This window comes from Eptesicus fuscus, chromosome 13 (assembly GCF_027574615.1).
Source record: "Eptesicus fuscus isolate TK198812 chromosome 13, DD_ASM_mEF_20220401, whole genome shotgun sequence".
Taxonomy (NCBI): domain Eukaryota; kingdom Metazoa; phylum Chordata; class Mammalia; order Chiroptera; family Vespertilionidae; genus Eptesicus; species Eptesicus fuscus.
In genome coordinates this window covers 80945337-80968436 of record NC_072485.1, presented here as the reverse complement: position 1 = coordinate 80968436, position 23100 = coordinate 80945337, and the positions used below count along the sequence as shown (strand labels likewise).

The window sequence follows — 23100 nt, the reverse complement described above, 5'->3', positions numbered from 1 at the left end:
CAATCTCTGATGGCAAAGCTATCATCAATAATATTATTGACCCCCTGAGTGTAATGCCTCATTTCTCCTAGCTGCTTACAAGGTGTATGTTTGTTTTCCATTTTCAAAAGTTTTCCAGAGATGTGTCTGGCGTGGATTTATTTGGGTTCATCCTGGAGTATGCTCAGCTTCTTCAATCTTTGACAGGTTTATGTTTGTCACCGTATTTCAGGAAATGTCAGCCAGTATTTTTACAAAATCTTGTCAGGCCTCATCATGTCTTCAGAAGGCCTTTGCTCACGCCATGGCTGTTGGGAAATGAGGTTGGGCCACCTCTTGGATCACCAGGTGGGGATGGAATTATGGCTCTTCACTCAGTCTCCACTGATTTCCCTTGGGGGCAGACACCTGACTCATTGCCACTAGGAAGTCCAGGCTGCCCACCAGGGCTCTGCTGACATCATCCCGAGAGACAAGGGGACAGGTCTTTATTTCTCCCGGATTAGGGGGAACGTCAGGTGATTCCGCATAGCCTTGGCTGATGGAGATGATGTGCAGATATAGCTCTTTTGTGGTGTGTCACTGGGGTAGGGAAAAGAAAGTTATCACCTAAGATTTCTGCCTTATATGCCCCTTTCTTGGTCTTTTGCAAAGAAATCAAACATCTCTTGGGGCTCTCTTTGTCTGCATGTGTGTGTGTTTCTAAGATGCAGGTCTGCAGAACCCAGTCTGGAATCTATGAGCAAAAAAGATAGTAAAGAAACTCACCTCCTGTTCTTCTTCAAATCCCTGGGCCCCGAGCTTGTATTCCGGCCTCTGTCCATCTTCAAAGCCTTTGGGAGTCTACTTATGGTTGTTTCATATGTAAATACCCAAAGTCTCTGGCTGTGTTTAGCGGAGGTGTAGGTAGAAATGTGTCTATGCCTTAATGTCCAGGCCCAGACGTTTTATTTATTAAAATTTTTTTGTTTAAATTTCTTTATTGATTAAGGTATCACATATTTGTCCTCATCCCCCCATTCCCATCCCAAACCCCTCCCCACGCGTGCCCCCAGCCCTCTGTTGTCCTTGACGACTAGTTAGGCTCATATGGATGCACACAAGTCCTTTGGTTGATCTCTCCCCTTTATCCCTCCCCTCCCTCCCCTCCCCTCCCCTCCCTCTGAGGCCTGACAGTCTGATCCATGCCTCCTTGTCTCTGGGTCTGTTCTTGTTCATCAGTCTATGTTGTTCATCATTTCCCCTAGATGAGTGAGATCATGTGTTACTAGAAATACACTTAAAAGAACCGAAAATGAGACAAGCAATAATGGTTATGCTGAAAGGCAAATGAATCAGTCTGTAGTGAGTTTCTTTCTGGACCAACAGTTCTTTTGAGACCCAATTTCAATGTCCACCAGTTCCTTATGTGCACATGTCAGCAATGATATTTCAGTTCTGGATGGTGGCCAGACGTTTTCTGATGACATGATTTTTGTTCACCAGAGGACACAATGGGAAAGTACATGGGAGATGTTCCCTGTAGGATCTGAAACAAGCAAGAAGCAGAGAGCTAGAATATTCATTGAATTCTTTCAAAAGAACACAAAAGGGACAGAATCCCCAAATGAGAAAGTAATCTAAAAGTATACATAGGCAATTTACATAAAGCATCCTGACCGGGTGCCAGTAGAGGGCAGCCGGCTCCTATCCCCAGGCTTGTCATCAGCCACCAGTGAGCCAGCAGAACAGTGACAACATAGGAGCTGCCACAGAGCCTGGCTGCTTAGACTGACATTCCCAACACCAAATGTGCTTCTCCTTCACTTCCACTTGGCAGTTCCCATGCACTTTCTCGCGCAGCCAACCCCATCTGGGAACCAGACACTGAGGCGAGTTCTTGGACAGAGAGCTTAGCCGAGTGGACACAGCCAACCAAAAATTACTATCAGGGACTAAATCGACCACATGACCAGATGAAAAGAGAAAGGTCCTATGATCATCTCAGTAGAAGCAAGATATACACTCACTACCATTAAAAACTCATTCATGGTTTTAAAATAGAACTTAGCCTACAGATAAGAGAAGAGGTTCTCCTTATACTTATAGAGACCATTCAAACACTTAGAGCAAATATATGTAATAGTAAAATATGGAAAGCACAGCCATAAAAATGAGGACGTTTTCATTCCGTGACTATACATAATAACTATGAGATTTGAATTTTAGAGTTTAGTGAGAATGTTGTACACACGATCAACTATTATAAATTATAACATTCATGATGTGCATTAAAAATGCAATAGAAAATTGGATTGATTTAAAATAGAAAATATATATCCCTCAGAATAACTCTATTAAATCTGCCCTGGATGGTGTGCTTCAGTTGATTGGGCATCGTCTCGTACATCAGGAAGTTGCCGGTTCGAATCCTTGTCAAAGGCACATGCCAGGGTTGGGGGCTCGATTCCCAGTAGGGGGGCATGTAGGAGGCAGCCGATCCATGTTGTGCTCTCACATTGATGTTTCTGTCTCTCACTCTCGCTTCCTTTCTCTCTAAAAATCAAACTATTTTGTAAATATATTTTTGTATCAGAGAGGAAGGGAGAGAGATAAACATCAATGAGGAGAGAGAATCATTGATTGGCTGCCTCCTGCATGCCCTCTACTGTGGCATGAGTCCACAACCCAGGAATGTGCCCTGACCAGAATGGAACCCAGGACTCTTCAGGCCGATGCTCTATCCATTGAGCCAAACCGGTTAGGGCTCAAACTATTTTAATATTTTTATTGATTTCGGAGAGGAAGGGAGAGGGAGAGGAAGAGAGAGAAACATCCATGAGAGAGAATCATGGATCGGCTGCCTCCTACACACCCCACAATGGGGATGAAGCCCGCAACCCAGGCATGTGCCTTGACCAGGAATCGAACCCTGACCTCCTGGGTCATAGGTCGGTGCTCAACCACTGAGCCACGCTGGCTGGGCTCAAACTATTTTTTAAAAACCCATTAAAACCTGTAGAGGAAACTGTTCAAAACTACCCTGCTTTTGGAGTCAAAGCAATTGGTTCATACTCTGAAGTGTGCGCGTAGCTTTGGGGCCTTGGGCTGGTTAAGTGCTTGGTCCCTGGGTGTTCCCGTAAGAGATGTCAGGAGGGCACCTCTGATATTTACCAAGAGCTGCCCCCCCCCCTCCTGTGAAGGGAACTCCACGTGGAATCACCCCCGAGGGCTCTTACCTGTTGGCTGCAGGGCGGCCATTTCTCAGTTTAGCGACAAAGCGCTCACAGTTGGGAAACAAAGGTTGTCATTCCAGGTTTCACCAACTTTCTTCCTCGCCAAACTGACAATGTCATGCCCAGGCCGGGGCCTGACCTGGTTATCCAAGTAGTTGTTGACCTTGTACTTGTTATCCTCTGCCACTGCCTTCAGAGGTTCACATTTCACCACATAGTCATGGACATTCTTGGAAGAGCTCGGCCCGCAGGACACACCTGGGATCACAGAGAGACTAAGATGCTGCCATGCTCAGCAGTGCATGTCGGACAAGGAGGGGAAGAAGAAAGGAAGTCGCTCTATTGACATCCGAGGTCATGGTCCCTTCCTTCTACTACCATTCCCTCTTGTTGGAAGTTAAATTTAGCAGGAGTGCAATTGTTTGATCCACTCTTTTGTAACTTAAATACTTAAGGATCTGTTGCCAGCAGGTTCCCAGAGCAACAAGTGGCAACTCCGCCATAACTTAGAATGGCTGCCGTGGTATTCCACTGTCAGACTTTGATGCGTTTAACAAATCTCCAATTGTTGGGTATGTCAGTTCTTTAAACTTGTCTTTGACGACACACAATGAAATCATAAAAATGCTTGCAGATGGTGCATCTTTGGGCATGGGTCTGACTCAGACAACTTTTTGAGTTTTTCAGAATCTACCTGGAAGAAGCCAGTCTCAACTGATTCGCTTACCACCTCTCCCAGGTGGTAACTTGTCTCCATTTCACAGAACACATTTTGAGCCAGAGAACTTAAGCGACCAAAGTTGTGGAGCAAGGACATGAAAGAACTCCAAAGGCCTAGCTACTGGATTTCTACTGTTGTGTAGAAGCTGTGTGGCCAGAGGGAACTTCTCATCGTGTTCTTATGTCCTATCACCTGGCTTAGTTCTGGACACTTAAGAGTCACAACAGAATTGTCAAATGATGGAGTCCCCATTCCATTCCTTAGTGTAAAGATCTGACATGTCATAGTTCAAAAGGAAACAGATGCTATTAGCATAGCAATGAGTTCTCTTTTATTCCCTCTTTTCAACATAAAGCTGGTGATTAAACAAGTATTTTATCTTTACCTGAAGTTGTCGCATGAATCACAAAGCCGTCTCCCACATAGATTGCCCAGTGCTTATGAACACCTTGACCGATTTCAATCAGGTCTCCAGGCATTGGGTCTTCACTTGACTACAACAGAAAAGCAGAGAGAGTGCAGACAGACGGTAGGCAGCAGCAGAGGCCGGGCTGGAGACCTGCAGGCTGCTCCCTGCCACACACCTACTAGTAACCCCGGGAGAGGAGCCTCCGGGACTGCTGGGGTCACCAGCTTTGCTGTCACTCAGAGAAGCTCTGTTGGGGTCAGGAGGGACAGGAAGCCTGGACAAGGTCAGGCTGAAGCCTCTCCTCTCAGGGCCCTAGCACAGCTGTCCCGCCCCATTGCTCCTGCCCCTTTGCTGGGCATTAGCCTGGCTTTCCTCTTCTGCTGACACTTCCCCCTCCGGAGCCTGACTGCAGCTGAGAGACTGCCCTCCCAGGCCGCCAGTTCCTGCAGACAGCTCACCCAGCCCCTCACCGGCCTTTTCCCTGCAAACGACCCAACCCGAGCTCACTGCGGCCACTGTCCACCTCCCCCAATGGCCCAGGTCCAGGTCCAAGCCAACTAGAGACAGCGCCTCCCCCAGAGCCTGCAGAAATTGTTCTCCCAGCCAGTCCTCAGCCTGCTCGCCCGCCTCAGTCACTCCTCCCACAGAATCCACAGGCAAGGCTCTTGCCCAAGCTTCTCCCCACTTTCTCAGCCTCCTCCCCAACCCAGTGCTCCCTCGTGTGGCCCTGAGTGGCGGGCCATGCTCCCTCCTCTTAGGAACTGGGTGTCACAAGCTGCTTTCTCCTCTGCAATCGCCTCCTGACCTGTTGTCTTTACTGAACCTCAACGAGTCTATAAAGACGGCAGGTGCAAAAGCAGGGTGTCCACAGAGGTGCTGAGTAGCCTCCTCCTCAGATTCAGCCCCAACCTCTGGGCACTCACTCATGTGAGACACAAATGAAGGCTCCTTGGGCCACACAGTGGGCAGCTGGGCCAGGCATCCGCCCAGGTGGCAGCCACGCAGCTGCCAGTGGGACATTTCCATCACACGCACCCACTCAGCCAACAGCGCCTCAGTCTAAGGGGCACAGCGCGTCCCCACTCGCGGGTGTGGGCACAGGGACTGGTGAGGTTGAGGGACTTAACCAAGATCGCTCAGCCAGACAGCATTTTGTGCTTCCCACTCCCACGCCCGTCCCCCAGTGGAGGCTGCTGTTCTCCACGTTCACACGCCCTTCCCAGGGAACGAGTGACCCCCCCACAGGGCATCCGATCCCCATGGAATGAAGCCTTCTCTCTGTCCCTCTGCTCTTCCTGTCCCCTTCCTTCTGGCGTCATTCAGCCCAGCTTGCTCCATCAGAGGCCTAGTCTTCCTTCACTCTCCTTCTCCCTCAGCCCCACGTCCAAGTACCAAGTGCCTTCAATGCCATCTTCCTCCATCCCCTCCCTCTAATACAGGTCCCATTCCACCCACTCCTTACCCACCGGTGTTGTCCAGTGGGACCTTCAAGGGGAACATCTGGCACAGACCTACCTGGACCCTCAGAATGCTGCCCACATCCTTTAGGCAGCTCATGGTTCAGCTCTTCACCCTCATCCCTCTCACCCTCCTCTCTCTTCTCCCTCCTCCCTCTCACCCTCGTCCCTCTCACCCTCATCCCTCTTCAACATTGTCCCTCTTTACCCACGCCCCTCTTCACTCTCCTCCCTCTTCACCCTCCTCCTTCTCACCCTCATCCCTCTTCCGCCTCATCCCTCACCCTCGTCCCTCTTCACCCTCGTCCCTCTCACCCTCACCTTCATTCCTCTCACCCTCACCCTCCTCCCTCTCACCCTCCTCCCTCTTCGCCTTCCTTTGTTCTGCTCCTCCTGAGTTACATGTGTTCCCCACCTCATGCTCTCTCTCCTGCTGCTTTGACGCCATGTTCTCTCTACCTCCTACACCCTCCGTGCCCTCCCCGTGTGAACACGCTCTCCTCCCAGCAGACAGTCTCTCCTCTGGCACCTCCCTGCCTCAGGCTGGACCAGCTGCCCTCCTCTCTGTGCCCAGATGGCTTTTGATACAACTTCCCGTGCCTCTCTGCCAGCGCCTCTGGTTTGGATCTCCTGGGGGATGGTAAGAGCAGGACATGAGGACCAGCCTGCCCAGCACCTCTTCCTTTAGGACGAGGCCAGATGTCTGGGCGGACACATTGGGTGAAGGGCCTTGACGAAGGTCTCCCAGCTGGGCAGCCGCCGTTGAGACCGGACTGGCTGTCGGTGACCTTCAGAGCACTGGGTGCCCACAGCCACTGTCCTGGGACGAGGATCCTTGGAATGTGCTTCCAGACTGGAAGGTGCTCTTCAGGGACAGATGCATCCGGCTCACTCCTCACCTCATGTCGGACACGTTGGAGAAGTTTCCTGAACTCTGTGTGCCCAGGGCTTATGGTCCCGACTTAGTGAGCTAGGAGCTCTCACATGCTGGGCACTCTAGCAGTACTGTGAGAACCAATGTGCAGCATTGCTGTGAGAACCAATACTGCAGCATTACTGTGAGAACCAATGTGCAGCATTGCTGTGAGAACCAATACTGCAGCATTACTGTGAGAACCAATGTGCAGCATTACTGTGAGAACCAATGTGCAGCATTGCTGTGAGAACCAATACTGCAGCATTACTGTGAGAACCAATGTGCAGCATTACTGTGAGAATACTGCAGCATTACTGTGAGAATTAATACTGCAGCATTACTGTGAGAATTAATACTGCAGCATTACTGTGAGAACCAATACTGCAGCATTACTGTGAGAACCAATACTGCAGCATTGCTGTGAGAACCAATACTGCAGCATTACTGTGAGAATTAATACTGCAGCATTACTGTGAGAATTAATACTGCAGCATTACTGTGAGAACCAATACTGCAGCATTACTGTGAGAATTAATACTGCAGCATTACTGTGAGAATTAATGCTGTATATTAATATAACAAATACCATGCAGGCTTCACTGGGGGTTCCCCCAAATCCCACCCATTTTCCCACTCTAGGAAGAACTCCAGAGAGTAAAGGGTCACCCCATGAGGGGCCTTACCAACTCCCGGCGGGACAAGCCATATCTCAGGTCAGCGACAAAACGCTGGCTGTTTTCCAGAAAAACTAAGTAAGTCTTCTGGTTACCAATCATCTCCTTGGCGGAAGTGATGATCTCATGCTCAGGCCGGGGCCTGTACTTATGGTCCAAGTGGTTGTTGACCTTGTAGGGACAGCCGGAAGCCGCCTTCAGCAGAGGCTCTTTTGTGACCTCAGCCCTGCCACTCAGAAACATAGACAAGTTCGAGAATCCAGTACTGCGCCACTGACCTGGAACCACAGAGAGAGCCACAGGCAGGTGAGACAGGGAGACAGGAGGAGGGGACAAAAGGCACAAACCCACCAGTTGAGGGGATCGGGGTGGTAGCTTTCCCAGGAAGGATGCGCAGAGTCACATATTCTGTTCTTTTCCTGAGCAAGGTGTCCTGAATTATTTTCACATGTCGTAAATGCCAGGGTTGTCAATGTCATAGTGTTGTGGGAATGTGACCCGTGCCCTTTCCCTGAGCATTTGGGTTGATGGAAAGCTGAGCCATGAGAAGCAGTTCTGTTAGGAATATACTCATCTACCTGTGCATCTTTATACCCGGCTGTGCTTAGAATCTGATCTATTTTCATATATTGTCTAGCTTAATTCTCGTTGTACCCTTCAAGGAAAATATTATCATCTCCATTTTGCAACCGATATTGGGCCCAGAGGGACATTAACAATCAGGTCGGTGCTGCGAAAGCTCCTAGAACCACCATGTGACACTTCCTCTCTCCAGCTCGGAAGGCCAGGCTCCTTCCCCGCCCAGAGCTGAGGCCGAGGGAGCCCTGCACCCCCGTGGCCCCTGTCCCATGGCCTGGCACAGTGCCAGGCACGGGGAGAGGCCGCAGAACACCTCTCAGCTGATGGACTCCCAAGTCCATTCTTTTAAAAAAAATATGTCTTTATTGATTTCAGAGAGGGAGGAAGAGGGAGAGGGAGTTAGAAACATGAATGGTGAGAGAATCATCAATTGGCTGCTTCCTGCGCGCCCCCTATCTGGGATCGAGCCCGCAACCCAGGCATGAGACCTGACGGGGAATCGAACCATGACCTCCTGGCTCATGGGTCGATTGATGCTCAACCACTGAGCCACACGGGTGGGGCCCAATTCCATTCTCCTAGGGAGTCCTGGGTGTGTTTTCTAAGAGGAAGAGGAGCAATGAGCACCTAATTAAGCACCCTACTATCTGCTTCCAATCTCAAGGAGGAAGGCTGCACTTGGAACCCATCCTCTTAACAAAACCCGCCCACCCTGGGAGATCAGACACAAAAAGGACCACATGTCCCCGCAGTCACGCTCTCCCCTACAAGGCCCCTACGTGTCATCCGGGTAAAACGAGCTTGATTCACTTTTTACACTAAACCCCTGCGTTCCTCCAACACCGTCAGGACAAACGATGACTTGCGGGAAACAGGTAAGATGCAAACGTCGCATTCCCACTTGGATGACAAGTATTTTCCCCTGACGAAGACAGAGCATCAGAGGTTACGTCGCCATTGCTCTGGGGGCACGAGCCAGTCTGCATCGAACACAGCAGGCTTCGTCCGGCCACCGTGGCGTTCCTCACGGACCATCACCAGTTCCGTGCGTTCTCCGGTTAATGGCTTGTCATCATCCTGCTTCTGCCACAGGTATGAGGCCGATGAACTATTCCCAGGTGCCTGCTACGCATTCTCATGAGAATTTCCCTTTGGGTGGGCCCTGGAAAGCTGCTTCTGCTGAGCAGCATCCGTCACCGACACTAAGACACGGAGTGTGTGACGTCACACACGTTCGAAAACCAAACACGGACGGCCCTTCGTATGGAGACCTGGACCGTGAGCTCCCGATGAACTTGGCTGCGTTAAATCCCATCATCGGCGCCCCAGGCACAGAGGGAGCCAGCCCTGCCTGCCGGGCCAGGTGCCGAAGCAGCCCAGTGGCACGGTGGCGCCAGGGAGCCTCCGCTGCGCTGCCAGGCCCGCTCGCTCGGACCCTGTGGGCACAGGGGCTGGGCTTGGACTCCGCCCTGCACGAGCTCTGCGCAGGGAGAACGTGTCTCCCGACTCAGGCTCCCGTGCTGGGCTTTCATGGCAGCTGCTCTCATTATCTTATTAACAAATCCCTGGCGAATCCTGCTGTCAACAGGCCTTACCTCGAGGAGTCAGATGGACCACATAACCCTCGCCCACATAGAGCGCCCAGTGACAGTAGAGCCGGTGAGAGATCTCAATCATGTCTCCGGGCCTGGGCTCTTCAACGTGCTGCAGGGGGAAAACCAGAGACGGTACACAGGCTGCTGGGCAACAGCAGAGACCCTGGCGGGAGCTGCAGCGCGGCCTGGGGCCCCAGGTTGCTGTTCATCACCTGTCACCCTGGGAATCCCTTGTCTTTCCTCTTTCCGATGGTCCCCTCTGAGGGGGACCGGGAGCTAGAACCCAGGAGAACGAACGTATGGAATGGAGAAGGAGCACGTTCTGGGGGACATAGGATGTGTGTGTGTGTGTGTGTGTGTGTGTGTGTGTGTGTGTGTGTTGTGTGTACATGCACACACACAGTGCATGCAGGCGTGTATATGCAGGTGGGATGCACATGTGTTCTGATTGTAATGACATGACAGGCTGCATATAGAACCCCTTCCCTGAGGCAGGGGCCACAGGCCCATCCCCAACAACCTGGGGCAGATGAGTCTGAACATCTCGTCCCTTACTCACTGCCCTCCTGTCTCCATCACGCCTCTGGCCCTGGCTGTGCTTGGCCGCAACACAGGCCTCCTCCAGCCCGGAGACGCCACCCTTGGAGATGCCGACCAGACAGACAGGAAGTGACAGCAGCCTACCAGCCCCGAGCCTCCCATGGGGCCATGTGGCTGCCCAGCTTCCTGCACTGGTCAGGGCGGCAGGTGGGGCTCACACACTCAGGCAGCAGGCTCTCCTGGCACACTGCCCACCATGACTGCCACCCTCCCAAGCCCAGAGGAAGGAAGCAGCGCCCCTTGCTCAGCTGGGGAAACTGAGGATCAGAGAGGTAGAGGGACTTGCCCAGGGACACACAGAAGGCAGTGGCTGCACTGGGTCTTCTGGGTCCATCCCATCTTGGTCCCATTTCCTCCCCCTCTCCCTACTTTGCCCAACTCCTCCCTGCTCCTCATTGTCATTGCCCAGGGCACTGCAGCTTCCTGATTTGAGAATTTTTCAGTTTATCTTCCTGTTTGTGTGTGACCTCAGCAAACCTTCTGCAGCGCTCACCCCAGGAGCACAATCTGAGACCAGGGGCCAGCTTCCTTTTGCCCTCATCCCATGCCCATATCCTACAATGGTCACTTAGCCTGGAAGCTTCTCTGGAATCCACTTCTTTGACCATCGTTCCCTCATGACTTTATTCAGGGCCATCCTGTTCCAGATTATGTGACCCCACGTTTTCCTGACTAACCCCAAGACTTCTGTCCCACCTACTCCAGGGCCTATGTGAGCCTCCATGGGGGGGGGGCCACTTGGTCCTGATGGGGGTATACAGGGGAGGGGCATCCAGCCTGGGCTCCTGGGGCCAGAGCTCTGGGGGTGAAAGTGGGAATGGCTCTGTGGTCGGGGCTGTACTTGGGCTCCAGCTCTGCAGAGGGAGGTGGTGGCAGAGCTGAGGGGACACAATGGGAAACAATGGTCTCAGGGATCACTGTGCTCTGTGTACTCATCCCAGGTGCAGCCTGGAAACTTCTATCTCCACCCCCACCTTAGCCCTGAACCCCAGACTCACATGTCCAACTGCTACTCAACAGATCAACCTGGATGTCTAACTGGTCACTTCAACATCCCACATGAGCATCAAATCCTTAATTTCCCTCCCAAACCTCCTCCTCCCCTCATTCTCCTCCATCCAGGCTGCCCATCACCCAATCACAGGGGCTGTGACCCTGGAGGTGCTGTGGTTCAGCAGAAAGAGCAGGGACCGCTGGGATTGAATCCTGCTTCTGCCTCTTAACTCGCTGTGTGTTGGTAAGAGGGAAAGAGGAGAGCGGTAAGGCTGTGCCCAGACCTTACATAACATGTTCTTGAGCTCTCACATAGGCCACAGACCTTGAGCATGTCTTTCCTGAGGGCTCTTTGGGGCCTTGAGAGACCTGTCATGGTGCAGGGTTGACCCAGACTTTCCCTGACAGCACACAGGGCATCAGGAGCTGCCTTTAGGGTGGGTCTTGGATACAAAGAGTCCTAAAGGGATAGAGGTGGCCAGAGCCCCAGAGGTTCCCCCAAACATCCCCTCCTTCTGCACATGGGCAAACTGAGGCCCGGAGAGAAAGTACCCTATCCAAGGACACTGAGTGGATCAGGAACGGATCCGAGATTTCTTCTCAGACATCCTAACGCATAGCCAGCAGGAGTCAGGGAGCATAATTTTATATCATTCCTGGTAAGGTTTTCTTCTGGCTGCACAGTCCTGTCACCTCCTTTCCAAGCAGACCCCCAGAAGGGAGAGGGAGCCCCCCACAGAGGGCCTTACCTTCTGGCTGGGGTCCTTGCCATATCTCAGATCGGTGACAAAGCGCTCACAGTTCCTGCTCAGAACAGGGTATTCCGTCTTCCTACCAACCAACCAGTTCCCAAATGCGATGATCTTCTTTATGGGCCATGGTTTGTACAGGTGGTCCAAGTAGTTGTTGACCTGATAGGAGCAGTTTCCCGCCACGTCCACGAGGAGCTCCTTTCTCACCACCCCTAAGCCGGTGGGGGCGCCAGCCTCAGAGTCCTCCCCTGGAATCAGACACACTGGTATCAGCAACTGCAGGGAGGCCAGGGAGGGAGAGAGGACACAAGACAGGGAGGAAGGGCCAGGGATCACACTATTGGGCTCTGGTGTCTGTCCCTTCACCAATGTGATTGGCTGATCCCATCATTTTGCTCTTTTCCTTAACGAGCTGTGAATACTTTTCATGTTAATCAATGTTGTGATGGTCAGTGGCTGCCACTGTGTTCCATTATATGAATGGACTTCATCTAGTTGACCAAGTCCCTACTATTGGCTGGTCCATAGCTTATCCATTGTAAACAACAGTATTAAATTGTATTTGTTCATCTTTGCACTTGTGTGTTTCAGAAAGAGATCACAGTTGTTTTAGTCCCATGTTTAGACGCTCTGCTGTGATAATCCTATATTATAAAAGTACAGCAACCGAATGACAGAACAACCGGAATGACTGAACGACCATGGCCCCTTGCCTGGTTGGCTTCGCCTGCCCACCATCCCCACTCCCCCCACGTCTAAATCACTGCCTGGCTCCCGGGTGCATGGACATTTAGTGAAGCACAAGAAAGTAATCATCAGTCCCTTCTGTCCCTGACCAGAGCTCCCAGAGGGCTCTGCTGATACTGCAGTCAAGGTGTGGAATTCTCCCTCCATGGCCCGCAGCCCCAGGAGACCTTCCAAATTAGCCAAAAGGACAACCGAAGCATTAAGGGGATGAAGGCCCTTTGCAGAGGAATGGAGAGAGGCTGGGTGGGGGTTTGTGAAATTACACTGCCTTGCAGATTAGGTGAGCTTTCAATCTCTCTTTAAAAGCGGTGGCCAAGAGGACCCGCAGGCTGCCAGGAGCCACAGCGAAGGGTAGGCCCATTCAAAAACAGAAAAACTTTTAAACAGACATGAAGATCATCTTGGGAAACTGAAGGCAGAGCCCGGGAAGAAGGCAAAAATCATTCAAGGGCCATCATCCATCTTGATACACTTTGGCAAAGAACACATAAACAACCTCATCTCATGGCACGTGAAATGCACAACAGTTCTCTTGTGGGTTTTTTGTGCCATCCTTAAAGTATAATTAGATCCAGCTGGGGGAAAGCTATAGCTGCCAGCATTAGACCCCATGGCGGGCCTGCCCAATGGTCTCCCATCAGGGCAAAGCCGCCGTACCCCAATTGTGCAGGAATTCATGCACTGGACCTCTAATTACATATATTCCCTCACTTATTCTCCTTTTGAATTTCATGGTAAAACTCTAATCTCCGTTTTAGAACTGATATTGGACCCTGAGGCATCATCGGCCTTTTCTGGCCCAGCTCTGGCCACATGGAGAGGCCACACAGCGCTTCCAGCTGGTGGCGTCCAGTCCATTGAGCCTGGAGACAGGGGTTTGCTCTCTAAGAGGAGGGAGCTGATGAGCACGCTAACCAGCAGGCTCCTTTACATGTGAGTCTCGGGCTGATGCTGCATTAGCACTGCCCTTGAGGAAGCTCTACCTGCACCCTCACACACAAGCAGGACCCGCTCCTCACACTCACCTCCCTGTTCCGAGCCTCCTAAGTGTCATCTGGATTAGGGGGTTTCACTTACTATTTGCCATCAATGCTGACAGTTTTCAATCTGTCAGTGTAGGTGACAGCGCATAGAACCCTGGTCAGTTACAAGGAGAGTCTTGTGATCATGAGACGGTGTCTGTCCAGCGAGAATGCACACGCTTGCTGTCCGAGGTGTGGGTGCCATTGCTCTGCATGTCACCAGCCCCTGTGCCTCCCAGTCCGTAGTCTCATCCAGCACCTTCCTTTCCTGGACGGTACACACGTGTGGGCCCTGCCTTCTCCTCTGACAGCCTGTCATCCTGCTTCTGCTCTCCCTGCGTTACATCAGGGTCCAGGTGCTCATGTGTGTGTGTGTGAGACTCTCTGTGACATGTGACCTGGGAGAGCTGCTCCGTGGAGGGTGTTCAGGAAACCCTCTCAGGACGCCCTGTTCTGTGACGTCCTCTGAGCACAGGACACAGCCTGAGAGGCAGTCTTTCCATGAGACCGGGACACCCAGACACGCTGCTGGTTTAGAGAAATCTGTCTGCTCACCCAGCTAACGGGCCAGAGCTAGAGAGCAACCAATGAGGGCACAGCCCGGCTTCCCTGGGGCCCACGGACCCCTGTCCCTGCTGAGTCAGGACCCCAGGGACCACTGAGATGCCTCCAAGGGACACGGATGTGCAGTGAGGACAAGCACTGCCCAGGGAGAAACCAACATGGGTTCCAGGGTGGCATTTGGCTTTGAATTGTTCTCGTCATGTTAACAAATCTTTAGAAAGTTACACTATCAACCCCCTTACCTGGGGGAGCCAGGTGGATCACATAACCATCACCCACATAGAGGGCCCAGTGCTCATAGCCAATTCGGAAAATCTCAATCAGGTCTCCAGGCTTGGGTTCTTCACGGAGCTGCAAGACAACAGCCAGGAAGGTGAGACAGTTCAGGAGGCTGCAGAGGCTCAGGCCGGGAGCTGCGCTCTGCCTGGGGATTGGCTTACTGATGTTCACAACATGGGGAGAATATGTGTGTGTGTGTGTGTGTGTGTGTGTGTGTGTGTGTGTGTGTGTGTGTGTATGTGTGCATGGGGAGTACTCTTGTCCCCTGTGAAGTCCTCAGCCTGCTGTAGCTTCTAGAGGTTGCCCTGTGAGTAACTGGAAGCCTAGAAAAATGAGCAGTACATTGGCAGGGAGGATTTGTCCAGAATGTGTGTGTGATGCATGTGTGTTTGAGTGTATTGTGCATGGATATGTTGTATGTTGCATGTAAATACACTCACATATGAATGCATATGCAGGTGTATTGTGTATGTGTCTGGAGGGTCAGAACATAACAGCCTGTATGTACACCCCCTTCCCTGAGGCTGGGGCCCAGGCCCATCCCCCAAACATTGTCCAGGTGAGTCTGAGCTTCTCTGCTCTCACACACTGACCCTCCTGTCTCCATCATGTGTTTGTCCTGGCTGTGCATGGGCCCAACACCACCACCTCACACTCTGCCCTCTCCAGCCCCGGCACACGGACCCTTGAAGATGCTGAACTGACAGACAGCCCGTGACAGCATCCTAAGGGCACCTGAGCATTGGTGAAGGCCCTACTGTTGTTGCCCAGCTTCCTGCCCTGGGGACAGGGCTCACAGTCACACAGCAGGCTCTGCTGGCACATTTCCCCCCATAACTGCCACCCTCCCAAGCCCAGGGGAAGGAAGCAGCACCCACGTGCTCAGCTGGGGAAACTGAGGATCAGAGAGGTAAAGGAACCTTACCTGGGACACTCAGAAGGCAGTGGCTTCTCTGGGTCTTCACTACCCCATCCTTTCCTGATGCCCTTTCCTTCCTCCCTGCCTTGCCCACCTCCTCCCTGCTCCTCAGTGTCCCTGCCCCGGGCACCACAGGTTCCTGATTTGAGAATTTTCAATTTATCTTCTGTTTGTGTGTGACCTCAGCAAACCTCCTGCAGCGCTCACCCCAGAAGCCCAATCTGAGACCAGGGGCCAGCTTCCCTTTGCCCTCATTCCATGCGCATATCCTACAATGGTCACTTAGCCTGGAAGCTTCTCTGGAATCCACTTCTTTGTTCATCTCTCCCCCATGAATTTTTCAGGGCCATCCTGTTCCCGATTATGTGACCCATATTTTCCTGACCAACCCCCAGACTTTGGTCCCACCCACTCCAGGGCCTGTGTGAGCCTCCATGGGGGGGGGGGCCTCTGGGTCCTGATGGGGGTGGACATGGAGTGGACTTCCTGCCTGGGCTCCTGGGGCCAGAGCTCTGGGGGTGAAAGTGGGAATGGCTCTGTGGTCTGGGCTCTCCCTGGGCTCCAGCTCTGCAGAGGGAGGTGGTGGCAGAGCTAAGGGGGACGATGGGAAACCATGGCCTCAGGGATCACTGTGCTCTGTGTACTGTTCCCAAGTGCAGCCTGAAAACTTCTATCTCCACCCCCACCTCAGCCTGAGCTCCAACTCACAGATCTGCATGGTAATCAACAGGTCCACCTGGATCTGTAACTGGTCACCTCAACACCCCTCATGAGCATCAAATCCTTAATTTCCCTCCCAAACCTCCTGCTCCCCCCATTCTCCTCCATCCAGGCTGCCCATCACCCAGTTACAGGGGCTGTGAGGCCTGGAGGTGCTGTGGTTCAGCTGAAAGAGCCGGGACCACTGGGGACTGAGTCCTGCTTCTGCCTCTTAACTCACTGTGTGTTGGTAAGAGGGAAAGAGGAGAGCGGTAAGGCTGTGCCCAGACCTTACATCACATGGCCTTGAGCTCTCGCATAGGCCACAGACCTGAGCATCTCTTGCCTGCGGGCTCTCTGGGGCCTTAGGACACCTGTCATGGTGCAGGGCTGGCCCAGACTTTCCCTGACAGCACACAGGGCATCAGGAGTTGCCTTTAGGGTGGGTTTTAGAGACAAAGGATCCTAAAGGGATAGAGAAGCCCAGAGCCCCAGAGGCCTCCAAACATCCCCTCCTTCTGCACATGGGGAAACTGAGGCCAGAGAGAGAGTGACCTGTTCAAAGACCCTGAGTGGATTAGGAACTGACCCGAGATTTTGATCTCAGACATCCTAACTACCAGCCAGTAGGAGGCAGGAAGCATAATTTTGTATCATTCAGGGTAAGTTTTTCTTCTGGTTCAAAGCCCTCTCCTTTCCTATCTGCCAAGCAGATGTCTAGGAGGGAGAAGGAGCCCCCTACAGTGGGCCTTACCTGCCGGCTGCGGGCCTTGCCATATCTCAGATCCATTACCAAGTGCTCAGATTTCTTGCTCAGATCACTGTCCTCCATCTCCTTACCAACCATCTCCTTCCCAGACCTGAGTATCTGCTTTATGGGCCGAGGTTTGTACAGGTGGTCCAAGTGGTTGTTGACCTGATAGGAGCTGTTTTCCACCACTTCCACGAGGAACTCCCTTTTCACCACCCCTAAGCCGGTGTGGGCGCCAGCCTCAGAGTTCTCCCCTGGAATCAGACACACTGGTATCAGCAACTGCAGGGAGGCCAGGGAGGGAGAGAGGAGACACAAGACAGGGAGGAAGGGCCAGGGGATCACACTATTGGGCTCTGGTGTCTGTCCCTTCACCAATGTGATTGGAGGATTCACAGATTTTACTCTTTTACTTAAAGAGCTGTGACCACTTTCTCAAGCTCATGAACACTGTGATGCTCAGTGGCTGCTTTGTGCTCCATGATGTGAATGGACATCATCTAGTTGACCAACCCACGGTCATTGACCCTTCTCCTTCATGAGACCGGGACACCCGGAGAGGCGGCTGGTTTAATGAAATCTAGCCGCATGTCCAGCTAAAGGGCCGGAGCTGGAGAGCTCCTAATGCTGACGTAGCCCGACTTCACTGAAGCCCACGGACCCCTTTCCCTGCTGAGTGAGGGGCTGTGAAACCACTGAGATGACCCCAAGGGACACAGATGTAGGGGGAACCCAAGCACAGCTCAGAGAGAACCAACACGGGTTCCAGGGTGGCATTTGGCTTTGAATTGTCCTTGTCATGTTAACAAATCTCTGGAAAGTTACACTTTATCCCCCTTACCTGGGGGAGCCAGGTGGATCACATAACCATCGCCCACATACAGGGCCCAGTGGGAGGAGCCCATGTGGGAAATCTCAATCAGGTCTCCAGGCTTGGGCTCTTCACGAAACTGCAAGAGAACAGCCAGTAAGGTGAGACAGAGTTCAGGGAGCTGCAGAGGCCCAGCTGGGAGCTGTGCTCCGCCTGTGGATTTGCTTACTGATGCTCACCCCATGGGAAGAGTGTGTGTGTGGGAGGGCAGGGGGAGAGACTTTTGTCCTCTGTGAGGTCCTCAGCCTGCTTAGCTTCTAGAGGTTTCTCTGTGAGTAACTGGAAGCCTGGAATAATGTCCTTGTGCATTGTGAGAGTGAAGATTTGTCCAGATTGTGTATGTAATGCATATGTATCTGTGTGTATTGTGCATGGATATTTTGTGCATTTCATACACTCAACTAGGATGCCGACATGCTTATGCCAGTGTGTTGTGTATGTGTCTGGAGGTATTAACACAACAGCCTATATGTAAAACCCCATCCCTGAGGCTGGGGCCCAGGCCCATCCCCCAAAAATTGTCCAGGTGAGTCTGAGCTTCTCTGTTCTCACACACTGACTGAGATGTCTCCATCATGTGTTTGCCCTGGCTGTGCATGGCCCCAACACCACCACCTCACACTCTGCCCTCCACAGCCCTGGTATACGGGCCCTTGAAGATGCTGAACTGACAGACAGCAGGTGACAGCATCCTAAGGGCACCTGAGCATTGGAGAAGGCCCTACTGTTGTTGCACAGCTTCCTGCCCTGGGGACAGGGCTCACAGTCACACAGCAGGCTCTGCCGGCACATTTCCCCCCATAACTGCCACCCTCCCAAGCCCAGGGGAAGGAAGCAGCACCCACGTGCTCAGCTGGGGAAACTGAGGATCAGAGAGGTAGAGGGACTTGCCCAGGGACAGTCAGCTGGCAGTGGCTGCTCTGGGTCTTCTCTGCCCCGTCCCATCCTGGTCCCCTTTCCTCCCTCCCTCCCTGCCTTATGAACTTCTTCCTGCTCCTCAGTGTCCCTTTTGGGGGCACCACAGCTTCCTTATTTGAGAATTTTCAGTTTAACTTCCTGTTTGTGTGTGACCTCAGCAAACCTCCTGCAGCGCTCACCCCAGGAGCCCAATCTGAGACCAGGGGCCAGCTTCCCTTTCTCCTCATCCCATGCCCATATCCAATGGTCACTTAGCATGGAAGCTTCTCTGGAATCTACTTCTTTGACCATCTTTCCCCCATGACTTTACTAAGGGCCATCCTGTTCCTGATTATGTGACCCCATATTTCCTGACCAACCCCCCAGACTTCTGTCCCTCCCACTCCAGGCCTGTGTGAGCCTCCATGGTGGGCCATTTTGTGGGAAGAGGGCTGGATAGGGGAGTGGGCATCCTGCCTGGGCTCCTGGGGCCAGAGCTCTGGGGGTGAAAGTGGGAATGGCTCTGTGGTCGGGGCTCTACCTGGGCTCCAGCTCTGCAGAGGGAGGTGGTGGCAGAGCTGAGGGGGACGATGGGAAACCATGGCCTCAGGGATCACTGTGCTCTGTGTACTATTCCCAAGTGCAGCTGGAAACTCTATCTCCAGCCCCACTCAGCCTTGAACCCCAGACTCACATGTCTAACTGCTACTCAAACTTTCTACCTATATGTCTAACTGATCACCTCAAACAGCCCACCTGATCCCCAACCTTCTTCTCTTCCCCTCATTCTCCTCTTTCTAGGTTCGCCCATGACCCAATCACTGGGCCTCCAGCCCAAGAGGTGCTGTGGTTCAGCAGGAAGAGCAGGGACCACTGGGGATTGCATCCATAGTAGCTTGTGTTGGTTAAAGGGCAAGGAGGAAGGGGTTATAGCTGTTCCCAGATCTTACATTAATGGGTTGGTTAAAGGAGAAGGGAGCACCCATTTATTCACATGAGGAATGAGGATCAGAGAGGTAGGGAGACTTGCCCACGAACACTCAGCTGGAAGGGATGCAAAGCGTCTTCTCATAAGAATCTTCTTGAACCCTTACATGGGCCACAGACCTTGAGCATCTCTTTCCTGAGGGCATTCTGGAGCCTTAGGACACCTGTCATGGTGCAGGGCTGGCCCAGACTTTCCCTGACAGCACACAGGGCATCAGGAGCTGCCTTTAGGGTGGGTCTTAGAGACAAAGGATCCTAAAGGGATAGAGGTGGCCAGAGCCTCAGAGGTCCTCCAAACATCCCCTCCTTCTGCACATGGGGAAACTGAGGCCAGAGAGGAAGTGCGCTGTCCAAAGACCCCAAGAGGATTAGAAGCAAACCTGAATTTTGCGCTCAACACCTAACTCCCAGCCAGTGGAATCCCAAGAGCTCATGTTTGCATCACTCAGGGTAATTTTTCTGCTGGCTAGTCAGACCTGTTATCCCGACCCCAAGCAGAAATCCAGAAGGTAGAGGGAGCACCCTAAAAAGGGCCTTACCCGGCGGCTGCTGGCCTTGCCATATCTCAGATCGGTGACCAAGCGCTCACAGTTGCTGCTCAGAACACTGTCCTCCATCTCCTTACCAACCACCTCCTCCGCAGACCTGAGCATCTCCTTTATGGGCCGAGGTTTGTACAGGTGGTCCAAGTGGTTGTTGACCTGATAGGAGCAGTTTTCCACCACTTCCACGAGGAACTCCCTTTTCACCACCCCTAAGCCGGTGGGGGCCCCGACCTCAGAGTTCTCCCCTGGAATCAGACACACTGGTATCAGCAACTGCAGGGAGGCCAGGGAGGGAGAGAGGAGACACAAGACAGGGAGGAAGGGCCAGGGATCACACTATTGGGCTCTGGTGTCTGTCCCCTCACCAATGTGTTTGGAGGATTCCATCATTTTGCTCTTTTCCTTAACGAGCTGTGAATACTTTTCATGTTAATCAATGTTGTGATGGTCAGTGGCTGCCACTGTGTTCCAATGTATGAATGGACTTCATCTAGTTGACCAAGTCCCTACTATTGGCTGGTCCGTAGCTTATCCATTGTAAACAACAGTAGTAAATTGTATTTGTACGTCTTTGCACTTGTGTGTTTCAGAAAGAGCTCACAGTTGTTCTGGTCCCACTGGGTTTCAGACTCTGCTGTCCAAATTTCGTACATTCCCTTATTCTCCTTTTGAATTTCATGGTCAATCTCTCATCTCCATTCAACAACCGATAGTGGAGACTAAGGCATCATCGGCCTTTTCTGACCCATCTCTGGCCACATGGAGAGGCCACACAGCGCTTCTAGCTGGTGGCGTCCAATCCATTGAGCATGGAGCCCGGGATTTGCTCTCTAAGAGGAGGGAGCTGAGGAGCACGCTAACCAGCAGGCCCCTTTATGTGTGAGCCTCGAGGCTGATGCTGCATTAGCACCGCCCTTGAGGAAGCTCTACCTGCACCCTCACACACAAGCAGGACGCGCTCCTCACACTCACCTCCCTGTTCCGAGCCTCCTAAGTGTCGTCTGGATTAGGGGGTTTCGCTTACTATTTGCCATCAATGCTGACAGTTTTCAACTCTGTCAGTGTGGGTGACAGCACAGAGAACCCTGGTCAGTTATAAGGAGAGTCTTGTGATCATGAGACGGTGTCTGTCCAGCGAGAACACACACGCTTGCTGTCCGAGGTGTGGGTGCCATTGCTCTGCAGGGCACCAGCCCCTGTGCCTCCCAGTCCGCGGTCTCATCCCAGGAGCTTCCTTTCATGGACGGGACACACGTGTGGGCCCTGCCTTCCCCTCTTACTGCCTGTCATCCTCTTCTGCTCTCCCTGCATTACATCAGGGCCCAGGTGCTCGTGTGCATGTGTGTGAGACTCTCTGTGACATGTGACCTGGGAGAGCTGCACCGTGGAGGGTGTTCAGGAAACCCTCTCAGGACGCCCTGTTCTGTGACGTCCTCTGAGCACAGGACACAGCCCGAGAGGCAGTCCCTCCGTGAGACCGGGACAACCAGACACGCTGCTGGTTTAGATAAATCTCTGTTTGCCCAGCTAACGGGCCTGAGCTGGAGAGCAACCAATGTGGGTGCAGCCCGACCTCCCTTGGGTCCACGGACCCCTTTCCCTGCTGAGTCAGGACCCAAGGGACCACTGAGATGCCCCCAAGGGACACGGATGTGCAGTGAGCACAAGCACTGCCCAGGGAGAACTAACACTGGTTTCCAGGGTGGCATTTTGCTTTGAATTGTTCTCATCATGTTAACAAATCTCTGGAAAGTTATACTTTCAATAACCTTACCTGGGGGAGCCAGGTGGATCACATAACCATCGCCCACATAGAGGGCCCAGTGCGAGGAGCCGATGCGGGAAATCTCAATCAGGTCCCCAAGCTTGGGCTCTTCAAGAAACTGCAAGAGAACAGCCAGGAAGGTGAGACAGAGTCAGGGAGCTGCAGAGGCCCAGCAGGGAGCTGTGCTCCGCCTGGGGATTTGCTTACTGATGCTCACTCCATGCGCAGAATGTGTGTGTGTGTGTGTTAGGGGTGCAATGATGGGAGAACTCTTGAACCCTGTGAGGTCCTCACCATGCTATAGCTTCAAGTGGTTTCCTGTAACTGAAGCTTGGAAAAATGACCTTGGATTTGGGAAAGTGAAGATTTGTCCATAACATGTGTGTAATGGATGTGTGTTTGAGTGTATTGAGCATGGATATGTTTTGTTTTCCGTGCACATGCACACACAGGATACAGACATGCCTATTCAGGTGTATTGTGTATGTGTCTGGAGGTGGCAACACAACAGCCTGTATGTAAAACCCCTTCCCTGAGACTGGGGCCCAGGCCCATCCCCCACAACATTGTCCAGGTGAGTCTGAGCTTCGCTGCTCTCACACACTGACCCTCATGTCTCCATCATGTGTTTGTCCTGGCTGTGCATGGGCCCAACACCCACCACCTCACACTCTGCCCTCCCAGCCCCGGCACACGGGCCCTTGAAGATGCTGAACTGACAGACAGCAGGTGACAGCATCCTAAGGGCACCTGAGCATTGGAGAAGGTCCTACTGTTGTTGCCCAGCTTCCTGCCCTGGGGACAGGGCTCACAGTCACACAGCAGGCTCTGCTGGCACATTTCCCCCCATAACTGCCACCCTCCCAAGCCCAGGGGAAGGAAGCAGCACCCATGTGCTCAGCTAGGGAAACTGAGGATCAGAGAGGTGAGGGACTTGCCCAGAACCACTCAGGTGGCAGTGGCTGCTCTGGATCTTCTCTGCCCCGTCCCTTCCTGGTCCCCTTTACTCCCTCCCTTGCTCACCTCCTCCCTGCTCCTCAGTGTCCCTGCTCAGGACAGAATAGCATCCTGATTTGAGAATTTTCAGTTTATCTTCCTGTTTGTGTGTGACCTCATTCCATGCCCATATCCTACAATGGTCATTAAGCCTGGTAGCTTCTCTGG

General features: G+C 52.6%; 1 protein-coding gene across 1 annotated transcript; it reads right to left on the bottom strand.

The window, feature by feature from the left end:
• Positions 1–1474: 1474 nt before the first annotated feature.
• On the bottom strand, positions 1475–22550 carry LOC114228894 (uncharacterized). The gene is made up of 12 exons (XM_054725715.1): positions 22545–22550; positions 21946–22054; positions 20166–20416; positions 17713–17821; positions 16875–17125; positions 14466–14574; positions 11888–12138; positions 9546–9654; positions 7381–7649; positions 4301–4409; positions 3198–3452; positions 1475–1507 (listed from the first exon to the last, which is right to left on the bottom strand). The coding sequence occupies exons 1-11, from the start codon at positions 22548–22550 to the stop codon at positions 3223–3225; spliced, it is 1803 nt and encodes a 600-aa protein (XP_054581690.1). The 3' UTR covers positions 1475–1507; positions 3198–3222.
• Positions 22551–23100: the final 550 nt, after the last annotated feature.

Coding starts and splice junctions, on each gene's coding strand:
- LOC114228894 (XM_054725715.1), bottom strand. Junction 20,417..21,945: donor GATCCACCTGGCTCCCCCAG/GTAAGGTTATTG, acceptor GTCTGATTCCAG/GGGAGAACTCTGAGGTCGGG. Junction 14,575..16,874: donor GCAAGGCCCGCAGCCGGCAG/GTAAGGCCCACT, acceptor GTTGTCTTGCAG/CTCCGTGAAGAACCCAAGCC.